The 24,893-nt window shown below is 38.9% G+C and overlaps 1 protein-coding gene across 1 annotated transcript in view; it reads left to right on the plus strand.

Annotated features, from left to right (window-relative positions):
- Positions 1-24,893, plus strand: part of SH3GL2 (SH3 domain containing GRB2 like 2, endophilin A1) — a 98,023-nt gene that overhangs the window by 69,616 nt on the left and 3,514 nt on the right. Inside the window, exons 2-8 of the mRNA XM_068423036.1 lie at positions 7,425-7,493; positions 11,063-11,135; positions 16,023-16,166; positions 18,012-18,145; positions 19,458-19,616; positions 21,139-21,242; positions 24,639-24,769. Coding sequence (XP_068279137.1) covers positions 7,425-7,493; positions 11,063-11,135; positions 16,023-16,166; positions 18,012-18,145; positions 19,458-19,616; positions 21,139-21,242; positions 24,639-24,769 — 814 coding nt within the window. The remainder of the gene's footprint in view (positions 1-7,424; positions 7,494-11,062; positions 11,136-16,022; positions 16,167-18,011; positions 18,146-19,457; positions 19,617-21,138; positions 21,243-24,638; positions 24,770-24,893) is intronic.

Raw genomic sequence — 24,893 nt, forward strand, 5'->3', positions numbered from 1 at the left:
AACTTTTAAGGGAGGATTAACCTACCCAGCCTTTGGCTGGTGGGGTGTTCTGGTGGAACAGGACAGAGAACAAAGATTTCTATCAGGGAGAAAGTGATTTCAGTGCTATCAGGGGAGGGAGTATATTACTTCCTGATTAAATGTATCTGCTGAGTGACAGAAGGGAAAAGGACAAGACAATCTCAGGCTTGTCTGGCAGATGCTTACCTTAACTACATCACGAAAGTTTCTGTTAGATATACTCATGATGGCAAGCAGTAGCTGATGCAAATTAATGCTCACAGTTTTCCCATGTGGTAGGCAAGTGTATTTCTTCATTTTGCCAAGGAGAAAGCAAAGTTTCGGTGGCATAATCAAAGTCTCAGTGCAAACAGGAGACAAACAGTGAAGTTCCCTGGAGATTCTTGGATCTCTCATTTTTTCCCTTTTGCTTTTCATGCTGTTTTCATGAACCCTTACAGCTTCTGTGGTAGCAGTGGTGTGACTGTGCTTTACCACTGAAGTGGCTTGTTCTACATTATCATGCCATGTCCTATTGACAGTCCCTATTTTGCACAAGGTATTTACAAAGTAAAAAAAAGGTAGAACAAAATTCAAAGAATTTTAAATGCAAAGGAAAGGATGAGAGACTTTCCTGTCTTGTGAAATCTTTTGTGTTGAATGAAAGTGCGGGTTTTGCTCAGTTTCTGTGAAAAATGAGTGCAATGTAATATAAGGCTAATCAGACACTTCTGGCTTCTGGTGAGATTTATCGCATCTGTTGAGTTTCCTGAAGCTTTCCAAGACTAATGATATTGGATCAGTTGGCTTGTAAATCAGGACTTCCCTCATCTAGATGGCTGTTCTGGAAAAGTTTGAGCAAGATCAGTCTACCTCAGTTGAAATCAGATGTTGATTTCCTTTCCAGTACAGGATAAGTTGCTGTGAACCAACAATGATATTTTCTACAGACTCTTAATGTTTCTGAAGATAAGCTATTTCCAGACTAATCTGGAAAAGGTCCTTCTTTTCTTTTATATTCTGCTGACAATTGGAGAAGGAGGAGAAGTCTAAAATACATCTAATTTACGTGTGCTTTTGAGGTGGGTTTTTTCTTTTATTCCCTATTCTAATTTATCTGAAATCACCAGAAAATATCCTCTCTTGCTTACTGTTGTTGCTGAGAGTGTAATTTGCCACAGGGAACTGTGCTTCATTATCTGCAAAGAACCAGGGCCATGACCATAAATTTGAATTGCAGATGTCACATGTTTTCTGTGGTAACAAGTCTGATAACACAAATGCCAAACAGTGCCTGATCAGACAGAAAAATAGCCTGCAAGTGGCAGTTTTGTTTTACTCTACCATGTGAAGTGACAAAGAGAATTAAAAAAAAAAATCTTGACTAGAGACTGTGCTTTATATAAATGTTCTTTTTCAAATGTCTTCTCCTTCTGAAAAGCCTACAGTGTTGGCAAACCTTTACCATGTGTACACAGACTTCTTCCCATGAAAATGACAGACTTCTTCCCATTAAAATGTGTACTTCTCACTACTTTCTTCTGCAAGTCAGCTATGTTTTCCTTGGGTTTGCAAAGCTAACAAAGCATCACAGCATTTTAGAGCCTGTTTGAAATTCTTTAACAAACCTGAAGATACCTTTGTCAGTATGCTTCCAGAACATGGACCCTTACAGTGACAGGCAAAAGTCAAAAAGGCAAAAACTGCATGGAAGAACTATAGAAATCTGTGGAACAAATACTAAACAATCAGGAATGAGAAGTCAACAGGGTGACTTGCATTTGACAAGTATGAACTACAGAGAGCATTATTTTTCTCCATCATGATTTGTAAGCCTCATTCATTACTGTTTCCTGTAGCTTTCATATTAATAAAGTCTTTGTTCCTGCCACTCCATCCACTGTGTGGCAATTTGATAGGACTGTAGTGTCAATGGCCTTCCTTTTAGGGATAGAGAAGTTACGCTGTGGAAACTGAACTATGTGGTAGATAGGAAACATTGTGGAAGGACAATCTCCAAAACACCTGAATGGAAAAACCAGTCTAGGATGGTGGTAATCATAAAAGGTGTAAAGAAGAAGACCAGAGTTTGCTGTGTGCTTTGGGTAAAAATGTTGCTGTGCTCTGTATTTGGAGCTATGAATGTATGCCATGAATGCATGCCATAAATAGACACCACTGTTACTTTTTCAGTCTTACCATGATGTGACTGCTTTGCAAACAGGTCATCCAATTTGCATCACAGGCAAAGACGGTGTATTGTGGTGGTAGTCTATTCAAAGCTGGTTTTCTATTCCTGTATAGAAGCAAAGCTGCCTTCTATACATGCTGCCAAACTGGTATTTCATGAAATTAATAGAGCTGCAGACTCAGGTAGCTACTATTGTAGTTTAATGCTGACTTTGCTGCATTTTGAAGTTTGGGTAGTGGCATATCATACTGTGCAAGCCTTTCTGTAGCAGCTGTTTGAACTGTGAATTGTTCAGAAGGCACTCTAGTTTGATGCAGTGTCATAGTATTGAAGAACATAATTCTCATGGAATAGCTGTCTAATGCACATTTGATTTATGTTAATATCTTGTGAGTAGCGAAAGATGACAGCGTCAGATTTATGTCATCATTAGTTAGAGGACTGCTGTATGGGATATTGTACAAGTGATCATCAGTGTATTCTATAAAAGGCAACTAGAATTTTCAGCATGTTCATAGTGACTGCACAAACGTTTTTTTGTCCTGTGTGACATGCTGCATCATGACACAATAAAACAAAAAAAAAAAGGTTAATTGCACAACTATATGAAAAATGGAACAAATGGCTCCATAACTAAGACCTAATAAGTTTTATTGTTTCACATGAAATCCATCTACCAAACCATGCTCCTGTCACTATGACTTATATTCTGGATCCTGTCAGCATTTACCAAAAACTGCCTTTTTAATATTATTTGCCAGGAAAAAAAAAAGTTTATTTTTTCCCCTAAGTGTAGGATTCATGCCACTTTTGTTGTCCCTACTGAAACCATTCTGACCAGCAGATGTTAAGTTAATATTCTGCCTGAGTGGAAATGGGATCTTTATAAAATTGGAATTTGCTTTAAGGCACATAGCACTTTTTTCAGTCATATAAAATATGGCGATCCCAACCGTAAAACATGACATTGTTAGGTGTAGAAAAGGTCTGTATATTTTTGATGTACAAAAATGTTTTCATGACATTTTTCCCCCACCCAGATAATGTTTGTATGTTGAATCTGTTATTTTTCATGAAAATATATTGATCTTTTAATGATAATTTTATTGCAAAGGCTTTTTGGAGGCAAGATGGAATAGGTAATCAACATGAGAAGGAGAAGGCACAATCACAAAATAACTGAATAGTGTTGGCTGTGGTATCAGATTAGGTCTTGATTCTTCCGTATGACTGGACTAGGAGGAGATGTAGTATTGCCATTTTAAAAGACAACTTAAAGTGCCTAATTTTCATTCTGTTGTAAAGAAGAACCAAAATGTTGAAACCTTGACACAAATGACATGGCAAAAGAGTCTTTTGTTTTCTGGCTAGCTGTAGTTAGCTGTCGAGTTTCTGACTGTGCATCTTTAGCACAAGAGCAGATTCTCAGCTGATGTAAGCTGGCATAGCTTCATGACCTATGATAATCAAATCCGACAATCTTAAGAGAATGGTGGAGCATAGCCTTAATGAAATGCTTTAACAGTTGATTTGGAGGATGGATAGAAACGGGCTGAAGAATATCTCTAAATTTAGTCAATACAGTGATGACATAGATGTGGGCTCTTTTGCAAATGCTTAGACTGCCTTTCTCTGGCCCAATGCTCCCACCTGGCCACTTTAGATTATGGCCTTGCAAAGGGGGCTTAATATCCTCTTCTGCCCTAAGGGGCAAGAACTTTTGTGGGTTTAATTTTTTAATTTTTTTTCTTAAATTTGAATCCTTAATTTGAGTACTCATCTCTCACTGCTGAGTGGCTGTGGTCTTCAAGAAAAAAAACAGTATTTAAATTTTCAAGTGGAATTTTGGTTCAGCTGCTCTTTTCCTTTAGTCTGTCAATGCTTTTCCAAACCAGATTTTTGTCTGGATAATGGAGGTGAAGGTACTTCTTTGAGGGCCTATGATGTAACTACCCTGAAAGAAGAGTCACCCAGCTCCAGAAGGTCTGAGGACTTCACAGCTCATCTCTCTCCTTTGATTCACCTCCGTTGTCTGTAACAGCACTTGACCCAGAGCTTTGCAAGTCAATTTTCTGCTTGGTACATAGTGTTCTTAGTCACCTTAAATGAGTGACTCATGATGGTGATCATGAGACTAATATTGACAGAGTGACCAGAAATGGAAAGCATGTTTAGAAGAGAGGGATGACCTGCCTTTTTGACTTAGCAGTGACCGCTCCAGCAGAATACAGAGTTGCTCTATTCAGAGTGTCATACATTCCTCAGCTAGAGTAATGATGAATAAGAAGGGATAGAGCAATTGCTATGGTTTGTAGATGGGAGATGGGATCTTTAGGGCATCTGTGGGGTTGATAAGCCATGTGTTTGCAAATCCTCATCAACTATCTCAAAGTGATCAAAAGTAAAGCTACAGCTAAAAAAGGGCTGGAACATTAATTACCTTTGGGTACTTTGTATCCTTAGAGTTGAACTTCAGTTATTCAAAATCTGTTTCGAATATGTAAGTAGTAGCATATTTGCATACTGTTGTTTTCAAGGACCTGAAATCTTTGTGTTAGAAAGCTCCTGTGCAGATTTTACTGTATCATCTGTAGCAGGAGGTCCATTTACAGAAGATTCATTCATGGATTGGCGAAGAAAGCTTCTGGTCTTTTATGCTTCGTCACCATTTTTCACAGAAACTGAAAATGAACAGCACCTTTTAGGATGTTGAATCTATCTCTTGTCCACTGCAGAATTGTTCCTAACAGCAGTGAGTTTGAAATCTGTGATTTTTTTGTGGCACTTTACTAATCTCTGTAAGGCACAAATTCAGTAATATGGACCCTGCAAACTCAGCTGCATTCAGATTAACGACAAGAGAGTATCTGCATGGATTTGCACATCTCTTCTGTATAGAAAAGAAGGGATAAGTAAAGTTCTTTATTTCTTTCAGGATGTTTCATAGTATTGATGTCTCATTAATGCACCATTTTGGTTACTAATTTGCAAGGAGCTGACAGAAAACAAACAGAGCTGATAGCCATGTCCTATTGCACAGATAATTATAGCCTGCATTAGTAAGTGCTTGGCCATGCTGCACTTGCAGCTTGGTTGGAGTGAACTAGAATGAACTTGAAATTAATCATGTCTCGATTTTATTAATGTCTGGATTTTATTAATGGCATGTGAATGGGTCTTTCTCCTCTTTATGCTAAAAGAAAGCTATGGAAGAGTTACCACAGTGGTTGAAGCCAAGAGGAAAAAAAGTGCAGTTTTTGTTTCATTTCTCCTTGTTTATTGCAGGAGTAACTTCACTGAAATCAGTAGTTACACTTAGTTAAAACAGTCTAAAGATGATTCAGAGGCACCTAGGAAAGTTTGTAAAATTAAATGGTGTTCAGTACAAAGAACTAAAAATGAATAGAAAACAGAAAGTCATATGTCTGATTAGTTTCTTATGACAAATACCATCCCAATGAAAGATTAGTACATTCACTGGTTCATATGGGAAGTACACCACTAAGTCACTTTGTGACTGACAATGCAATTGCTAAAATCCATTTTGAATGGTGCTGCATAGCAGTTACCATTCAAATCTGTTCCTGTCACTTTTATAGACAGTAAAGGGAAACTCAGTTCAATGTGTTCCACTAAAAAAGGGAAGTGAAACAGTAGCACAAAATCACTTTCCAATTAGTTTTCAAACTGAGTATTTTACAAAAAACTGGAGTATTTGCTAAAGACATGACACCAAAATTCCCTTTCATTCTTTCTAATTAGATCTGTCAACTGGGTATTCTATATATAACTCATGTGAACCTTAAGCTCTTGCATAGTGTGAATGTAGGGGGTTTTTTTGTACCTATCTATCACTTTTATTTATAAACGTCATTTTTAATGGTGAAAGTCCGGTTGTGGCGTGAGTCAGTATGTTTCTGGGAGTTCTCAGGCATGGGTTTCTATTGCCTTCTGGGTGGCTAGAGTCAGGCCTTGGATGCTGCTTCTTGCTCTGTGCTTAGACATGTTTATGACCCTTGGTGTTGCATTGATACATATTGGACAAAGCAGCTGGGGCCGTTTTTCAACTCTGATGAGAAATTTTTTAGTGCCTTGATTCCTTCCCCAGTTCATTCTATCAAGTCACCTACCTTTTCATCAGCACACAACCATGGATATTTCTGTCTACTGAATAGAGATCTGTCGTTGTTGATTAATTGCTTGATTCCAGATACTGAAACGGTTGGGGGCCCCAAGAACAAGGAGGATGTTGTAAATACCTTAGACATTCGACTAACCTAGTTATATAAATAAACAAAGGGGAGCCTTTTTTTAATTTAGATGGGTATATCTCACTTCAGACGACTTGGCCTTGAAAAGATAGTTTCTAATTAGGATGGCTGTATTTCACTTCAGACAACTTGGCCTTGGGAAAACAGAGGCACAGAAACCTAAAAGATAAGGGAGTTGCAACAGCTGCCTTGAAGGACATAGCTTACATGACCTACGTGATCCATGGGCTGAGTTTGCGCGAAGCAGGGGTCAGTCAGCGAACACAGTGAGGAAGACTACAAGCCTTCATCTGAAGACCCCTGACGACCACCAGAGAAAACGACTGTGCATGCGGAACAGACATTTACATATATTAATGAGTTCTGGGAAATCTCATGACTACGCAAATGAGCTCTTTGGAATCTTATGACTATGTATAACTTTATGGTATATAATCTCTGAAAATCTGCAAAATCTGCGGAGCACTCATGGTGGATAATCCCCAGTGCTGCGCAGCGCTGCAATAAAGAATGCCTGCTTAATAACACACTCTGGTGTTATTGAGTTTTCTTTCGGACTCCTTACCCAGCTGCACCTAGCTTCCCACTTCCGTGAGGAAAGTTAGAAAGCAAGGGGGTTTGGAGATCTCCGATTTTTGTATCAATACAGACATTAATTCAAGATACAATTCCAAGATACAGACATTAATTCAACAGAGAAATAGAGATGTGGTCTTGCAAAGACATTATAGGATGTACTTCTGACGCTAGCAGAAGATTAGGTCTCTGAGACTTATGCAGTAATATATTATTTTCTGAATTTTTAACTTAAAGTGTGTTTGAAATAAGTTTTTCAGAAAGAATATGTCTGAGTGTTGTACCAGCTTACAGAAAAAAAAAACCTCAAACATTTCCTGAGGAAAACAGTGGCTAGATTTTTCAGTTATTGTTGAATCTGTTTTTTATTCTTTTTTTCACTGCAGAAAGTGAGTGAAAAAGTAGGAGGTGCAGAAGGAACCAAGCTAGATGATGACTTCAAAGAAATGGAAAGGGTAAGTCTCAATACAGATGTGTATATTCATTATTACCATTCATTTTTCCTTTCTAGGACAAGAATTTCAAAGCTTTTGTCCCTGAATCACTCAAAGAATTTTAAGGACTTAACTTTTATTCAGCAGGACTGAGCTTTCTGTTTCTTATTGCTTTTTTGTTTTCTAACCAAGGCATACATAATATATGGTGCTCTTTATAATGCCAATATTTCATTCAGAGATTGAGGTTGATGTCAGCTACAAATCAGTTGCAGTTAAACCATTGTAGAGGATTTCTGAAAAGAATCATAGAATCATAGAGTCACAGAATCATAGAATACCAGGTTGAAAGGGACCTCGAGGATGATCTGGTCCAACCTTTCTTGGCAAAAGCACAGTCTAGACAAGATGGCCCAGCACCCTGTCCAGCCGAATCTTAAAAGTGTCCAATGTTGGGGAATCCACCACTTCCCTGGGGAGACTATTCCAATGGCTGATTGTTCTCATTGTGAAAATTTTTCCTCGTGTCCAATAGGAATCTCTCCAGGAGTAAATTGTACCCATTACCCCTGGTCTTTTCCATGTGACTCCTTATAAAAAGGGAGTCTCTGTCTTCATTGTAGCCACTCTTTAAATACTGGCACATGGTTATAAGGTCTCCCCTAAGCCTTCTTTTCTCAACTTTCCCAGGGACTGAAGACTGGTGGGCCTCTAATTTCCTGGATCCTCCTTTAAGCCCTTCTTGTAGATGGAGGTGACATTAGCCTTCTTCCAGTCTTCTAGGACATTCCCCGATCTCCAACACTTCTCAAAGATCACAGAGAGTGGCCTCCCAACGGTGTCAGCAAGCTCTCTTAACACCCTCAAGTGGATATTGTCAGGGCCCATAGATTTGCAGGGGTTAAGCTCCTGTAATAGTTCACATAGTAACTCTTCCTTCACTGACGGTGGGTCTGTCTTTGCATCAACCTGGATTTTTGTGCCCAAGGCCTGGGGTGCAGCAGCGCTGGTAAAGACAGAGGTGAAGAAAGTGTTTAGAACCTCTGCCTTTTCAGCATTGTTGGTGACTAACTCACCTCTCCTGTTTAAGAGCAGGCCAATATTTTCCTTCTCTTTCTGCTTGTTGTTTATGTACCTGAAGAACCCTTTCTTGTAGTTTTTGACATCTCTATCCAATTTCAATTTGAGCTGAGCTTTTGCTTTTCTAACTGCATCTCTGCACGCACTGGCAATTCCCTTGTAGTTCTTAACAGGTATTTGTCTGCTTTTCCATCTATAGTATGCTACTCTTTTAGTTTGAGCGGGCTCAGAAGCTCACAGTTAAGCCAAGGGGATCTCTTGCTCTGCCTACTTCCCTTACCTTTAAAGGAGATGAATTGTTCTTGTGCTACCAGGAGAGCATTCTTGAAGAACTCCCAGCACTCACTAACTCCTTTATCCTTCATGGAAGCTTCCCAGGGAGTCCCTCCCAACTGAGCTCTGAGTGAGCTGAAGTTTGCTCTTCTCAAATCTAAAACCGTTGTCTTAGTACTAACCTTCAGCATGCTCAGCAGGATCCCACACTCCACAATATTGTGATCACTGCAGCTGAGGCTATCACTAACCGAGATATTACAACAGAGAAAGTCCATCTACGAGGTGGTAATTTCAATGGCAAAGGTAGCCTGTAATTCTCAGCTCCTTGAGCATCAGTCAAGAGGAGCAAGAACTGTCTGGTGAAGGGGGTTGACAGTGCACTAGAATATTCATTCATAGGTTTAGAGATCCTGTTAGGCAGCCTCCACTGGCAAAGTGACTTCGGTAGATGGGGCTAATCCCGCCCCTGCTTGGTGAGGCTGGCAGTGGTAGCACTGAGATTGTGTTTCCCCACTGTTTCTATGGGGAGGCGGAGGGGGGTGAAGCACCACAACTATGTGTGGTGGTGATAATATTTCAGTTGGAAGGATCAGTAGGGGCCATTTTTTTTCTGGCTTCAACTTTGAAAGGTACTATCAAATCTTGTAGCACAAGGTGATTTGTAGGGTACGTATCTGATGTATAACTCTGATCAAGAGAAACAGAAGCTATTTATCTGTACGTTTGTACAGTGAGATGAGGAAAAAAATTTGGATGGAAAATAAAGAAGGGCATATCCTTTGTACTTCTTACAGCAGAAGTACTGCAGAGTTGGTTTCTCCCCTTCCACCCAGCTTCCCTTTGAATGTGGCACAAGTATAGGCACTGCCGTCCAAACTGGAAGATGTTAATGAAGATTCAGAAAACTGATGCAAGGTTTAGAGTGGAAAATAGGACATTGCAACAGCCAGGTGTGAGTCCCACGTAATGGTCGTGGGTTGGCAGCCTAGGAAGTAAGAGCACTGAGAGATGAGAAGAGAATGCAGCAAAATCGTCGGATGCCTCCACACTCCCCGCCTGGCCCCATGTCCTTGCCAGCTTTTCTGCAGGCAGTGGATATGTTCCTTCTGCCTATCCCCAGCCTTCTGTTCCCTCGCCCCCACTCTCCTCTGCAGCCTTCTAGCCATTTCTGGGCTCCCTACCAGGCAGTTCAGCTACTTATTCACCCACGGCTGTCAGACCTCGTCTGCTTCTTTGTGTAAAGCATAGACCAAGATGTGGCAGATGGCAGTGGCAACAGGAAACAGGAAAGAGGTCAGTCACAGAGTGCTGCAACCAACTTATCTCAGGTGTTCTTTTTTTAAATAGGAACTTGCCATTATGGTAGAGGAGCTCACTCTGTGGGACACAAGCTACCCTGCAGAGAAATGCAATGTGCCTTCATAAATGCAGAGTACAGGACAGGTTACAGGGATCCCCAAATCTGCCAAAGAAGCATTTTTTTTCTTTGAGGCCTGATCTGAGAGGGAGAGCAGTTGCATACGTTGCCTATGTGCAGCTTAGGAAGCTGATGCAGAGTACTTAAGGAAGCAAGAATTCCTGTTACAGTAGAAGAAAGTGATGCAATTCAGTTCTAAGTATTTTAAATTCCTAAATATAAAATAATTCTTCATGGAGTCAGCCAGGGGAAATAAATGGTCAATGCATCTGTGCTGATAGGTTTCTTGAAATTGGAAACTGAGTGATACCTAGTCTTCCTTACCCCAATTGTACCAGACCTTGTTCTGAAGGAGGAAGACAGCCCATTTTATCATTAGTGGTTGGTTTTGATTGACATCTGCTTTCCCCTCATTTTGTCAGTCACTAGGGGATCAAAGATGGCTAATTCTTCAAATAGTTTTCAGTGACTCTTCTACCAAAAAGTTTTCCCTATTGTGGATGCTTCCCAGGGTGATGTAAAGCATAAGCATGGTACAAGGAGTCATATCGAATTCCTAACACATCCTGAGGTACTGTGTACTAATGGCCTCACTTGAGAATGCATCTGCTATAAACTGAAATGGTGAACTCATGCTTCGGTAGTTTTCCAGCTATTACCACCATTCTGGTACCAGGGCTGTTCTCAGGGGCACAAAAATAAAATTATAAGAAGAGTTAAAAGAATTTATAAGAACAAAAAGAAGAGAGAAAAACAATCTTCCTTTTGTCTAACATATTTTTTTCTTTTTCTTTTTGTTTAACTCTCTGTCCTTTAGAAAGTGGATGTTACCAGCAGGGCAGTTATGGAAATAATGGCAAAGACGATAGAGTATCTTCAGCCCAATCCAGGTAACGTAATTTCACAGTCTCACAGTACTTACAGCACTTTTTGTAAATACTCTTTCTCACCAATATATAGTCTGACAGATCTCATCCTCACTGGTGCAGTTAAGAATAACACAGAATTGGTGAAGTTACCGTGAAGTAAAACACAGACATGAGTACAGGCTTCTCAGGGGGAGTGGAGACTGGCTTTGGGAGGGTTGTTTTCCTTTTGTGTGTTCTTGCTTTAGGTAGGGGGGCAACATACGCAAAGAAACCAGGTGTATTTCCTTGCAAGCATCTGAATGCCAGCACTGTGAGCATGGGGGGCTCCCTGGGAGCTGGCTGTGGACTGCCCAGGGGTGACAGGGCAGGGCCTGGCAGCCAGGGCCCATCCCACTGCTCCAGCCAGGATCAGGGCAGCCAGCCACACTGGGGCAGCAGCAGCCCTGGGCATCAGGCACCTCCCTGGGTATGGGGATGGGCCAAGGCCAGGCAATCAGCCCACAGGTGGGCATCAGAATCAGGCATGGTGAGGGTGTCTGCATGAGACATCTCTTTCTTGTACAGTCCCAGTCATTCACCCTGTGTGAGGGAAAAGGACCAGGCAGTCCTTGCAGACCATGGGAAGAAAGGCAAAGTTCTGAAGCAACTTCCTGCAAGGCACAGGAAGAGACATAACAAAACCTTTCACCTGGTCCTCTGGTGATTTCCCATCCTCATTAGAGTTACTACAAAAGGGAGGGTGCAAAAGAGCTGTCGATGCCAAACTGGACAAAAGGGCAGATAACTGGATGTAATCAGAGATTACTAAATTGAACCTTCAAAACAGAAATAAATGATCGGTTTCCATGGGGAGATGAAAGAAAGTTTTTGTGATTGGGCTGGTGGAGAGCTGCATGCCTCTCTCTTGCCAAAGGATCCTCAGAAGGAAGGGTGATCTGGAGCTGTTATAACCAAGTAAACCATTAAATTCAAGAACTTGAGGATTTCCATAGTGATGTAGGAACGCAAGTGTTTTGATACTCACATAAGTCAATGCCAGCTTCACTGGTGGGGTCAGTGAAGTTATGCCTGTGCAAAATTAGCCTGAAGGTAAAATGAGGCCCTCTACCTACCATAAGTATCTTAGAGTTTCATGGAAGTACAGACCAAATTCACTCATTCACTGTGAGGAATTTGGTTCCTAATAACTGGAAACAAATTCGAGCCGGTGTGAAATATTTTAACTCCAGTGTGGTAGGGTGAGGACTGTTGCTGGTATAGCTTAATCAGTGATATTTTTATGTTAGACCACAGAGGAAAGGAGGATAATTTGATGATGCTGCCAGTGGATTGACAAAAGAAGGAATAATATTTACAAGTTAAAAAACTGCTAGAGAGAAAATAATGATGACTAGAATGGTTTCTATGTCAACAGATAAAATACTGTTTATGACTTGAGTCCACAGCTTCATTGCTCATCGTCAACAAGCACTATTGGATTGACAAACATTATGGGGCTAGTGATAGAATTGTTAACTACTGTCAAGCTACTGTTCTGCAACATCATATAGACTGAGTGGTAAGGTTTGGCTGTTTAGTGCTTCTCTGGCTGCCTTCCTGACACATCTGTGTGATTATGATTGCTGTGAATCATAAAAGAGGCTCACAGCAATGGCAGAGAGCAAAATTTCTGGAAGTAGCTAAGCGTGTGATTTCAGGCATCTCAGGCTGATGTAAGTTTGCAGTGCTGCAGGAAAGAGCAGTTTCCATACTCTAGCTACACATCCCTTCACCTGCTTGTGGCACGTGCAAGTAGGATCGGAAAATTAAAATTGTAATAGGCAGGAGGAAGATTTACTTTCTTGCATATCGAATAAGATATTTGATAAATATTTGATAAATAATTATTCATTCCACAGCTGGGCAGCAGTAGCAGATGGAGTAAGAGGAAAGGAGAACTGACTCTTTTCAGCTCTCACCTGATCTTAGATTGTTTTATGCCAATTGCAAAAGGACCATATAGTGAGAAGAATTGCATGGAAAATTACTTCTTTTTTCAATAAAATGAAAAATTTCCTCTTTAAAAGTCTCCCTACAACTATATTACTATTTACCTGGGGCACCAAAAATGCTGATTTCCAGTATTTCCTGTTTGCTTTCTTATTTTCATAAATAATAGAAACATTACATTGGGAAGAGGGGGTAAATTTAACGAAAATAAAACTCTTTAACAGCAATATTTAACAGAAGATTTTCTTTAAAATTTAACCTGGGTTTGGTAGGGAGAAGAGGGTTTGACATGTAGCACATATTTCCTTAATAACTAAGATGTGCCCTGAAAACATCAATATTCTTGGATAACATAGTACTGCAGTGCTACAGGTCAATTGGCTTCATGGTGTTTTGAAGGATCAATAAATGAACTATGCAGCATTGTCTAACTTCACTAAACAGTTAATTAACTAATGCTGGAAGGAAAAAGGAAAAGAAAAGGGGAAAGGGAAGTGGAAGGGAAGGTAAGGGAAAAGGATATTAAAGACAAAGGTGAATTTATTGAAAGAGATGTTTGGCTGAGGTTAGTGGAAATGAAAAAGATAGCTTTCTAGACTTCCCAATTATGAAAAAAACCTGAAAGACAGATGAAAATAACTAAAATTGGACATGACGAAGACTCAAAGACTTTCCATGCAGGTGTACATGACCGTAATTTCAAGACAAGGAGGTGCAGGTTGAACAAGATTAAAAGTACAAAGAATGAGCAATTGAACCCATTGGTGAAGTTCGTTTTGAACTCTTTTGGCAGTATTCTTATGATTCACCATGGCTCTGTTAACACTTAATATTAAGGTGAATCATGAGTGACACAATGAAAGTCAATGTAAAGGAGAAGGAGTGCAACTGGGAAAAGAATCAAGCATCCAGGTCACTTCCATGTGGTGTTTTGTACATCTGTGCCTGTCCTCACTCAGATTGAAACATAACTTAGAGAAGAAAGCACGTGGCACTAGCACAATAAAGTAATAGAAATGAAAGGGCTCAGGATGGGATTTTGAAATTGACTGAGCACAAACTTACCTCTGATCCTGTGGAAGTTACTGGAATCAACTTTAAAAGAAGAAAAGTGGAATGAGACCACTGGTGGCTGTATTCTAAGATTTCCTACTAAATCAGTATTCAAATCTAATCATTATTAAATGATTAGATGAATCATTGAAGCATTAGTTTTTCATGCTTACCTTTCTTCTCTTTATGATTTATGTCTTACCCTTCCCTTACTGTCCTTTCATCTCTTTCATTCTTTCCTGGGCCTTTTGCTTTCTACTCTTACCTACCTGTCCAGAATATAGCTACTTCTTTTTTTTAATATTCTCTCTTACATTTTTTTTCCTTTTATTTCTGTAAATAGTCCCATTTGTTCCTGTTTTAATTCAGCTTGCCTCCGTTCCCCTGACTAATTTTGTTTGTGCCTTAGTTTCTTTTCTGGTTCTCTATTTTTCCATTGCCACCATCATTTTGATGCCATTTTTAAAGGCCAGACACTTCATTAAAATGCAGTTTCTTACACTAAACAGTCAGCCAGTCTGCTGACTGTATTTTTGTAGTGGATAGAAGCAGAAGGCATCAAGAAATTCAGATGCTGAAAAGCATGATCTGATGGCACTCAAGGGTAGTGAGAAAGCTTACAAAGCCATAATTACTAATGTTAAAAATAAGTTGTCCTTTCATAGCTGCTTCTCAGGCAAAATAAGTACTATGACACTTGCCTGATTTTCCTGTGTCTGTTTCTGAGTCTGTCTGTGTATACATTTGTATGCCACAAAGTGAAACATATTCAGCAACAAGAACCATCTCTTGATATGTACTTTCAACAATAAATAAGAGCAAAACACTTGTTGACTGCAATCTTCTAATGTTTTGTTTTGACCAATGAAATCAGCACACAACAGTGTGAGCTACTAATGTTTTGTAAACAGAAATATTAACTCATAAGAGCAACTAACAAATTCAAGCCTTTGCAAGGAGGAAGGTAGAGGCATTCATAGCTGCCCTCCTGTAGCACACGCAATAATGTAGGTAGAAACACCCACTGAGTCAGCTTTGCTGGCAATAGGCTTTAGCGGGCAAAATTTTAAGTCAAGTGCCATTAATTAATTGACTTTCTGCAGGCCATTCACGTTCTGTAGTTGCAAAAATTCACTAAAGCGCATCATCAAACAAGTTAGTTCTTTTATGTTTGCTGTCTTTATTTTCATCAGTTATGATAAGTGTGTGCTTTCTTCTGATCTGCAGTTGTGTATCTCAAATAAAATACAAGCAAAACTACAGCTGAAAACCGTATGGAAGTAGGAGTTTCCCCAAATCCCCGTAAAAAGCAAAAAGTGTTTCAAAGGTTGTGGACATCATGTTTGGGGACATAGGTTTTATTTAATGTTCTACAACCGAAAAAACGTTCAAACATTTAAAAAATGTGAGGCACCACAGTTTCATCTTGAGTGTACCTAGTCTGGACTTTTCCTTGAGAGGAAGGCTGGCTCAATCTGCTATCCATCTGGTACTTGAGGATTTTAAGATTAAGAATTTGGGGATAGCTTAAAGATTTTTCTACCTGAGTTGTAGCACATGTCAGACATGCTATCTGGGGAGTGTTCCTGGGCTTTTTTCTGTCCAAGTCCTTTCAAGGGAAGCTTTGACTTAAAGTTCAGGACAGAACCTCCTCTCTGGCCTACTAGCAGAAGAAAAAAGTCAGTGACCAACAACATTTCATTCCTTTGCTCTAAAAATAATTGATGAAAAACAGGGCTTAGTCCTAAACTTAGATAATGTCCTTCAAATACATTGTAAGTAGCTCAGATAAATTTAAAGAGTGCATTCCTGTCTGTGTAGTCACACTATTGCACGTCTGTAACCTCTGTCACTTGCCTGCTTCAGCTTCCAGAGCTAAACTCAGCATGATCAACACTATGTCAAAAATTCGAGGCCAGGAGAAGGGACCAGGTTACCCTCAGGCTGAAGCCTTGCTGGCAGATGCAATGCTGAAATTTGGCAGAGAACTTGGAGAAGAATGCAACTTTGGTAACTCAATTACTTCCCTTTCTGTTATAATGCAATAAAAATGGTAGTAAAATTTAATATAGCTTTCATTATTAAAGTGTTTAGCTCTTATAAAGGAAGAACTTCTGCAAGAAGAATTAGAGTTCTGCTTCATCAGACTTCTCCTTTAAGGTCAGTTTAGGCCTGTGAGTATCTTTTGCAGATTTGGACTAGAGATTTTTTTCTTGTGGATGAAGGTCAAATTGTTTCCATTTGGACCCATATCCATATATGCTTTAGGCTCTCTGTCATCGATTATGTTACTGGAGATGTGTGGGAATAAAAGATGTACATGTTCAGAAATTGTATTATTGTCTATGCATATGTACAGTAAAACCCTTTTGTCCTCAGAAGCCTTATAATAAATATTGTCTTCATTACAGGCAAGGAATAAAAGCTAATGTATTTTTAATAGACTTTGACCTTTTTTTCTGACCAAATTCCACATTTTAAGGCACTAGTGAATACTCCTGCTTATCTGTCAACTACTTCTTCCTCCAAGCCTGAAATGAGTTTACAGCTGCCTGAGTTAGAAATGTTAAACTGAGACTTAACATTGTGTTCTTCAACAGTAGAGGTCTAACTAAAAGAGATGACATTCATGACAGCATCCTTTGTCTTTCTGTCCTATTTGTGTGGGTTTCTCTGTGGCCATTTTTATATGGCAACACACAGGACCCTCAAATAGGACTGTGAAAATTCTATTTCCTATTTGAATCTTCATAAAATGTTGTTCCTGGCATAAAGACATCGACAATGGAAAAGGTACTTTCTTGTTTGTTTTATAGAATTTACTAGTTAGCTTGGCAGATGTAGGTTGATTTGTGGTAAAGACTACTGGATTGTTTTTTTGATTGGTTGCCTCTCATTTGCTAAATTTCAAACACATTTTTAAAGGGAAAATGAAGAACTAATAGAATTTAGTTTGTGCAAATCTCTGTGTGTTCCCTGATGAGGGCAGTAGCGTGCAGCAGAACACATATGGCAATTATTTTCACATTCTTAAACAATAGCAGCTATTATGGCTGTTTGTCATCTTTATCTGGGTCTGAGAGGCTCTCTAGTTTTGCAGTGCATTGCTGGCATCCTCTGCTTGGGAGACAAAGCTGCTTCTGATTTCTCACATTTTTAGTTTTTCAGACCCTTTGTATTCTTTGAAAGTGGATTTTTTTCCACCAACCTACATGTCAAACCAGGAGGGTGTTTTTGAGCTTCTTGCTTTTGTTTTTATGCAGGTGAGGTAAACCAGAGTTGTAATTTTTGTGGCCCTCAGGTTAATCTTGGAGGAAATCTCAGAAGGCAGCTAATTCTTACTGAAGTTTATGAGCTTGACTAGGTGTATGAAGTCTATAGTTTCATTAAAAAAATCTTCCATAAAAAAAATTCTGTGAAATTATTAAGAATTTTTGCATTTGATACTGTCACCAATCTCACTGATACAAACAGGGAGACCTAGACTCGCATTAGTGCTATTTTTGTGTGCAGTCTAGTGTCTGGTGATGGCAACACTGGAGCAAATATAGATAATTCTTTTCTAGCATGTTTATTTCACCAGAGTGAGGAATGAACAGACAACGAGGGGTGTGGGGGAGGCTGTCTTGACACAGCGTGGATCCTCAAATTCAGCTGTATTACAAGGCATAAACTCTGGAGGCTGCAGAAGTGTAAAATTCATGTTGCCCTTTCACACAGTGTGTCATACTCTGTTTCTTTCCTAAACTTGAGACTTAAAATGAAATGTTAACTGAAATTTCCATGACTAAGTTTCATTCTACAGTGATTTGGAGCTAAGTTATTTTGAGATAAACTGGACATCTTTTCTTTCAGGACCAGCACTTGCAGATGTGGGAGAAGCTATGAAGGAGCTTTCCGAGGTCAAGGACTCTTTAGACATGGAAGTGAAACAAAACTTCATTGACCCACTTCAGAATCTACATGACAAAGATCTGAGAGAAATACAGGTATTGCCCTCAATGTGGCATTTTAATAATGCCAAATGTGCAGAGTGTGTATATGTTCAAAATTTTTGTTAGTTGTGTAGTTTAAAGTGGGCTTTCAGATTCACAGATGATCTGATTTTAGTCTCTTTTGGCTTGAGTTTTACTTTTCAATTCTCTCTCTCTCGTTGATGATTTAGAAAGGGAAAGATCAAAATTCTAACATTTTTTGACAATAGCATCGTCAAGCTTATGCAGGCATGAACACAGTACTCTAATCCTACCATTTGAAAGCCCTTTCACTAAATAGACAAACAGATGTTTACATTCTTTTTTCTAATGTATGACACGTGAGGGCGCTTTGATAGCTGCCTCTAGACTGGCACTACTCTTTTGTCTATATGAGGACTGTGTCCGAAACATTCCCAGGAACTTTGAACACAAACAGTGTTTGCTTGTATGAATTACATAATTAGTAATCCAAGAACCAGCCAGCATTTACAGAGAAAAATCTGTTTGCACACGTACTTCTGCAGGCACAACATAATTTTATAATTGCGGAAGTAAAAGTGCCTCCCAGTCAGCAAATGCTTGCCTATATAAGTAACTGTTCTTCTGAGCTCAGTAAGGCTTTCATATTGTTAAGTATATGTGGAAGAAAGATGTCTTAGGCAGTTTGATGTAATTGACAAAGTTGACAAAGTTGTAAGTATCGTAACAGATGACAAATGGATTCTTCTGAGGGAAAGCAAACACCTAAAGCAATCATGCTTAGCTGGTAGCATTAACTTTTGGCCAGCTTGATGTGGCAACTGCTAAACAGATTGACGTGAGTGTTACATCAGTTAACAAATTAGAAAATCTTTAATAAGAGATAACATTAAGATCCTTTGGTGGTCTAATGGAAATGACAATATTTTCTGTGTTGCTTTGTCTATGACAACTGTTACACAGGCAAAAATGTACTAACTTGTGCTTTTAATACAGTTTTCTCTTAAACATCTAGGGAAAAACCATAGTGTTCAGGTAATTCTGCATCAGAGTTAAAAAGCTAGAAACTCGTTTATCTTTTATACACGTGGCAATTGCAGTTATCCATTCTGTGTGGCCTTTTTTTAATGTCAAAGGTCTGTCATTTAGACAGCAGCGCACCATGGCTTTTTAAATTATATGTAAAACCACCGGCTTCATTGTTCTGTATTTCTCCTCTTTGGGGAAGAGTTGATATACAGCAAACAGCACACGCTTGCAAATGTACTTGGACTTACAGTGCAGTCTAAGGAGAGCTGGGGAACATCTTTTATTCTGTGCTTGCGTTTGCATTTTTGTTTTTTAGCATCACCTAAAGAAAATGGAAGGTCGTCGCCTGGATTTTGATTACAAAAAGAAAAGACAAGGCAAGCTCCCTGATGAAGAACTTCGCCAAGCTCTGGAGAAATTTGACGAATCAAAAGAAATTGCTGAGTCAAGCATGTTCAACCTTCTGGAGATGGATGTGAGATATGCCTTTTTAATCTTTGAACTGGATCTTAAAAAGAGGAAGATACTGGTTCAGCAGTGAAGGCAGTCTGAAGCAGTCTAAAACTTGAAAGCCTTATTAAATCCATGATGCCACGGATTTTTGTCACTGTACAATGGGGAAGCATTTGCCTCCTTGGTGGACTCAGTGAGAGGCTCAGAAGCTGTAGTAATGTACAGAATGCACATGTCGGAATAATTTTATAAGTATTTTATAGGTAACTGAGCTAAAGAACATAAATCCTCTGTAGCATCGTTGTGCTTCCTAACTGCATAGTGTTACTTAGAAAACCAAAATATCTTCCTTCTTAGAATTATGTAAACATAAGTCATGACTTTTACTTAGCTGTGATTTTAGGATTTGAGCCAAGGATTTTACTCAAGTGTGTGGGCTGCTGAGAGGATTGGTAAAGATCAGAGAAGATGAACTCACAATCCCATGGTCTCTGCTGTATTCAGATGCAATAGTGAATAGGAAAGCCAAAGTTAAGGTGACTGCTCAAATCTGACTCTGCAGCATATTTTTTGCTTACAGACTGGTTTAGGATTGAGCATCTATTAGGCTTTTTTAATCTTCTGTTTATAATTAATGTTGAAACTAAAATCAAGCGAGAAGAAAAATTTGTCTCTTGTGGAGGAAAAAAAAAACATTTCAGCTGAAGTCTGTCTTACATAATATGTGGTCAAAGGAAACTCAGTTTAAATATTTCTATTGAAGTAAATGATTGGATTTATTTAAAATTTAAGTACACACCTAATTTAATTCTTCATTTTGTTACCAGATTGCTGTAGACAGGCAGTAACAAACCTGAAAATATTTGCATGTTAGAAATTAAATACAGCTGTGTTGAAATGAAAGAATTATAACAAGTTTGTAGTTTTAATCCTTGTAGTAACATCCAACCCCGCGTGGCCAGATAGTGCTGGCCTGCATTACACCATTGCAGCATTGTGTATTATGGAAACTGCTAGCAATTGCATTGCCTACACAAGAGCTTTGGATGTTTTTTCCCTCATGAAGTAGAATGCTATCTGTCTTCACTACAAATATTCTGCATCCAAAAGTACATAGTATCTTCCTGTTTTGGTCTGCTTCACAGGCCAGAATAGAACAGAAGCATGACCACAGGGCCTATGGTTTTGTGCCCCTCAAAGGCAGGGAGAGAGAAGGTGTATTAGGCTGTCATTACAATCTCATTTTTACTTTCATAGTGTTTTCTGAATGAGGTAGGTCTGTAGGCTGCTGTTCATGCAAATCAGACATGGAGATGATCAGCGGAGAAGAGTTTCAGTTACTGTTCCAGATCAGGTCATAACCAGACATGGTAATGAATAAAGACTGATATGTATGTAACTATTTATGAACTACAAAGATGAGTCAAGTTTTTAGAGAGAAAGTAAAACTGCCTTTGCAGTGTCAGTGTGACAGTGGTCTTTACTTGTTATTGCTGAGGTGTTAGTACTTCCCTAAAATCTGCTGTTTTAATGTCAATCCTCAGATTGAACAAGTAAGCCAGCTTTCTGCTCTTGTACAAGCCCAGCTGGAGTACCACAAGCAGGCCACACAGATCCTACAGCGAGTTACTTCTAAGCTGGAAGATAGGTAATGCACTTTTTGTAAGTTTGTTGAATTCTTTTTTTGTTTTACAGAGACAGAAAACTTATGAGTAGAATGCAAAGCTGTTACCTTTTGCAACTTGGTAATTGTATGTTTATGAAAACAAAGGCCATTTAATTAGGCAATTGCAAGCTGAGATTTATATGTTTTGAAGATGCATGTACTTCTGAGTATGACTGAATGAGGACTGAGTTCAGGAAAGCATCTTAGGTCAGTGAAGCTGTTAAATGCCATGTAACTGAAAGCAAGTGTTTATAAATATTGGAAGTCAGTGGGACTTAAAACTCTGGATTCCTGCAAGTATTCACAAAGTAGTCTTTCTGAGAGAAGATGTTAATGATTGCTATTGAAAAAGAGTATCTTGTTACATTCTTATCTACCGGAAGATCTTCCTGAGCCAGGTAGTGAGACCCCCACCATTTGCAACCTTATTAAATAGTCATTTTTTCCAGCTTTATTATCATATTAACTTGATAACAAGGATAAAGATTAACTTTATCAACAAGGCTTGACTGAATTTACCTCTTCCATCCCCATTTCTGTAACTGCGAATGCTATCTCAGAATTGATACAATATCTTTTTAATAGAATTTTAGAATTTTTAGTTCAGAATTTTTATTTCTATCAACACAAAACAGATTGTACCCCTTGAAAGGAAGAAAATAATATTTGTGAAAGTTTATCAGCTTCCCATACACACATCCTCCTTCAAGGAAACTTAACATACAGCAAAGATTTCTTTTGTCCACATGGTTCTGGAAGACTCTTCCTAACAGCTGGATGTAATTCCCAAGAGCAGATAATGTTCACTTAGTGTGTGAAGGCAGCTTTTTAACCGTGTGTGATTCTTTGCTGTTTTCTGATGTCATTAGTGTAGATCTAGTTTCTGCTACTACTGTGTCTGCCAATGTTTATTTTCTCAGAGCACACAGTCTGTAAGTGTGTGCTCTGTAAGTATGTCTGTAATAGTGTCTGTAAGTGTGTTCATCCAGTTCTAAGTCTTAAAATTTCTTTGCAATTAGGAGCAGCACTTGTTTTGGTAGGTAGGCTGCCTAGCAGGCTGTTTCTGGGTGCACTTTGCAGTACTGTCTAAACAGCTAACAGAATGATTTTCAGCACTTCCAAATGAGTACTGCAATTCACTTACTTTACAGAAGCATTAAAAAATCCTCACGAGCAGGTGGGTTGTTCTGTAGTCCTTAAGTTAGTCCATGAAGTGAACATACCTCTCTCTGCAGCAGATTTATCTCCCTGCAGCAATTCAGATACTCCTTTGCCCTTTTGAAACTTGTGCTAAACAGTCGGTATCTTTGCTTTAAGTTTCAGATCTGAATGATTTTAGCTTTTCAAGAACCTTGCATCAGACTGCTATTATAGATTAGCTGAAGTAAATCTTTTGCATAAACTTACTGCGCATCCCTAATTGTAGAGTCAGCTGGCTAAATCATGCTTTGTCCACACCACTGGACACAAATTAGAGCACTGTGATATGCTCGTGCCAGGGATTAAGCAGGGATGTAGAGATGTTACAATTTGAACTGCTTGTCTTTTCCTGCTGGTGATATGCAGGTGCCAAAGAATGCATGGCCCTGAGGTTTTGGGGGTTGTTTTTTTGATCATATGGACCAGAAAGTAAATAATGCTTTACTTTTAAGCTGAGCAAATTTGTTACTGTTCAATGTCAGTGATGTCTTCAGCACCTAATGCCTGTTTTTCAGATAGATTGTTCGTGCTGATAGAACTTGTTCGTGCTGTTGTTTGTCATGGACAACATCTTCTAACTGCTAAGACTGTCCTATTTAAAATATTGCCCAAAGAATTTTTAAAAAATATGAGTTAGACTGCAAAAAACATGAAAAATGTAAAAATGCACTTGAATCTTATATTCTTTCTGGGCCCTTTAAATTAAGCTTCAAAACTTCAGGAACTGCAAGTGCAAGAATTTTCATTTTTCTTCTACACATTAACAGAAGGCATAAACTTCCTTAAAATACCATGATTACAGGAACTGGGACTTTAGAAACTTGGCAGACATTGGGAGACTGGCAATAAAATGAATAAAATTTGGAAGGTTAGCAAAGGCTTTTCCTTTTAAACTTTCTTTTTCATCAGACAAAAGGAGGCTGCAGTTTTCAAGACAGAGTATCGCGACAGAGCAGCTGGGAAGCAGGAATGGTTTCCTTGGAGATGTTTCTTTTCTTAAGAAACATGGCTCATGCTGAGCTTTTGGGTAATTTTTAGCAAGCCACTAGAACTGTCACCTTCTAGTTCATAATCTGTAAAAAACTGTTTGTTTCACAGAAGTATTAAGTGTAATAGAACTTGTTTAAGTATTTCTCTCTTCAAAACTTTACTGTTTTGAAAAATTAACTTCTGTTAATGAGTGAAACACAGCAAAGCCTTTTTATTTAAGTTTATTTTGACAACATTAATTTGTGGTTTTAGTATGCTTATTTTTTTTGTCTATGAAGAAGAAAAGCAGTCTCTGCAGACTGACTAATATTGATAATGTTTTGGAATGCGAGGAAACTCTTGTTATCAGGACCACAACTGGTTAAGTTAGAAGCAGGTCTTTTCAACAGATAAATCAAAATGTGCTACCAACAGCAAGTCTGGGGCAGATCTAGAGAAGGTTAAAGAATCCAACTTGTCCTTTAAATATAGAGGTCTTGACTCAAGTATTCTTCCATATGCAGTATTAGAAATATATGTGGCAGTTGTTCTGCATTAGATACTCTGGGTCTGTCATCATCCCTTACATGGATTTTACCCTGGAACCTGCAAATGTACCCTTTCCTAGAAATTCTAGATTTCTCAATTAGAAGAATAAGTTGAAATGAATGATGCATAATATTTTTATTTTGAGAATCAGGAAAACTGGAGTTGTGTGCCTTTGTGAAACAAGTATTCCAAATTACAAATGAACGAAGTCTGCAACTGTACATTCCCACACGGTCTCCTCACAAAATGACAAGAGTTGGCATCAACCAACTGAATAGTGAAGGCTTGCCAGGGGTAGAAGCAAAAATCATGCTAAAAATGAGGGCAGAGACGTTTGTACAGCCCTTGTGTAAGCATTGCTAATCACGTAACAAGTTTTTCTCCATTAGCTCCTCTTTGTTATTGTTAGAGAAAAGGAAGCCAGACAAAATGCTAGGGTCCTAGAGGAAAAAAAAATTAACAAGCTTGGGGCATAGTCACGTCAGGTGGTTTTTGGTAATTTAAACTAATGTTGTAAACAAAAAATGCTCCAAATGGCAAAACTCTTTTAGTCTGGATGGTTGGTAGATGGGAGCTTCAGACATGGAAATAAAGATATTTGGTGCAGCTGATCTGTTAACAAGAAACTAACTCTTGAGATTTAACTTCATGTTTTGGCAGAATAAAAGAGGCATCATCTCAGCCCAGGAGAGAATACCAGCCCAAACCCCGTATGAGCCTGGATTTCACAACAGGTGACAATACTCAGCATAATGGAGGAATATCCCATGCCACCACACCCAAACCATCAGGTAATGGCAGTAGCAATGTGAAAAGAAAAGCCAACTCTGTCTGAAGTTTTGCTGCAATGCAGAAGTTTCATGCTTGCTTCTAGAGATTAGTTCTTCCATAGTGAGGGAAAATGAGAATGAGGAT

The sequence above is a fragment of the Nyctibius grandis genome, chromosome Z (assembly GCF_013368605.1).
Source record: "Nyctibius grandis isolate bNycGra1 chromosome Z, bNycGra1.pri, whole genome shotgun sequence".
Classification (NCBI taxonomy): domain Eukaryota; kingdom Metazoa; phylum Chordata; class Aves; order Nyctibiiformes; family Nyctibiidae; genus Nyctibius; species Nyctibius grandis.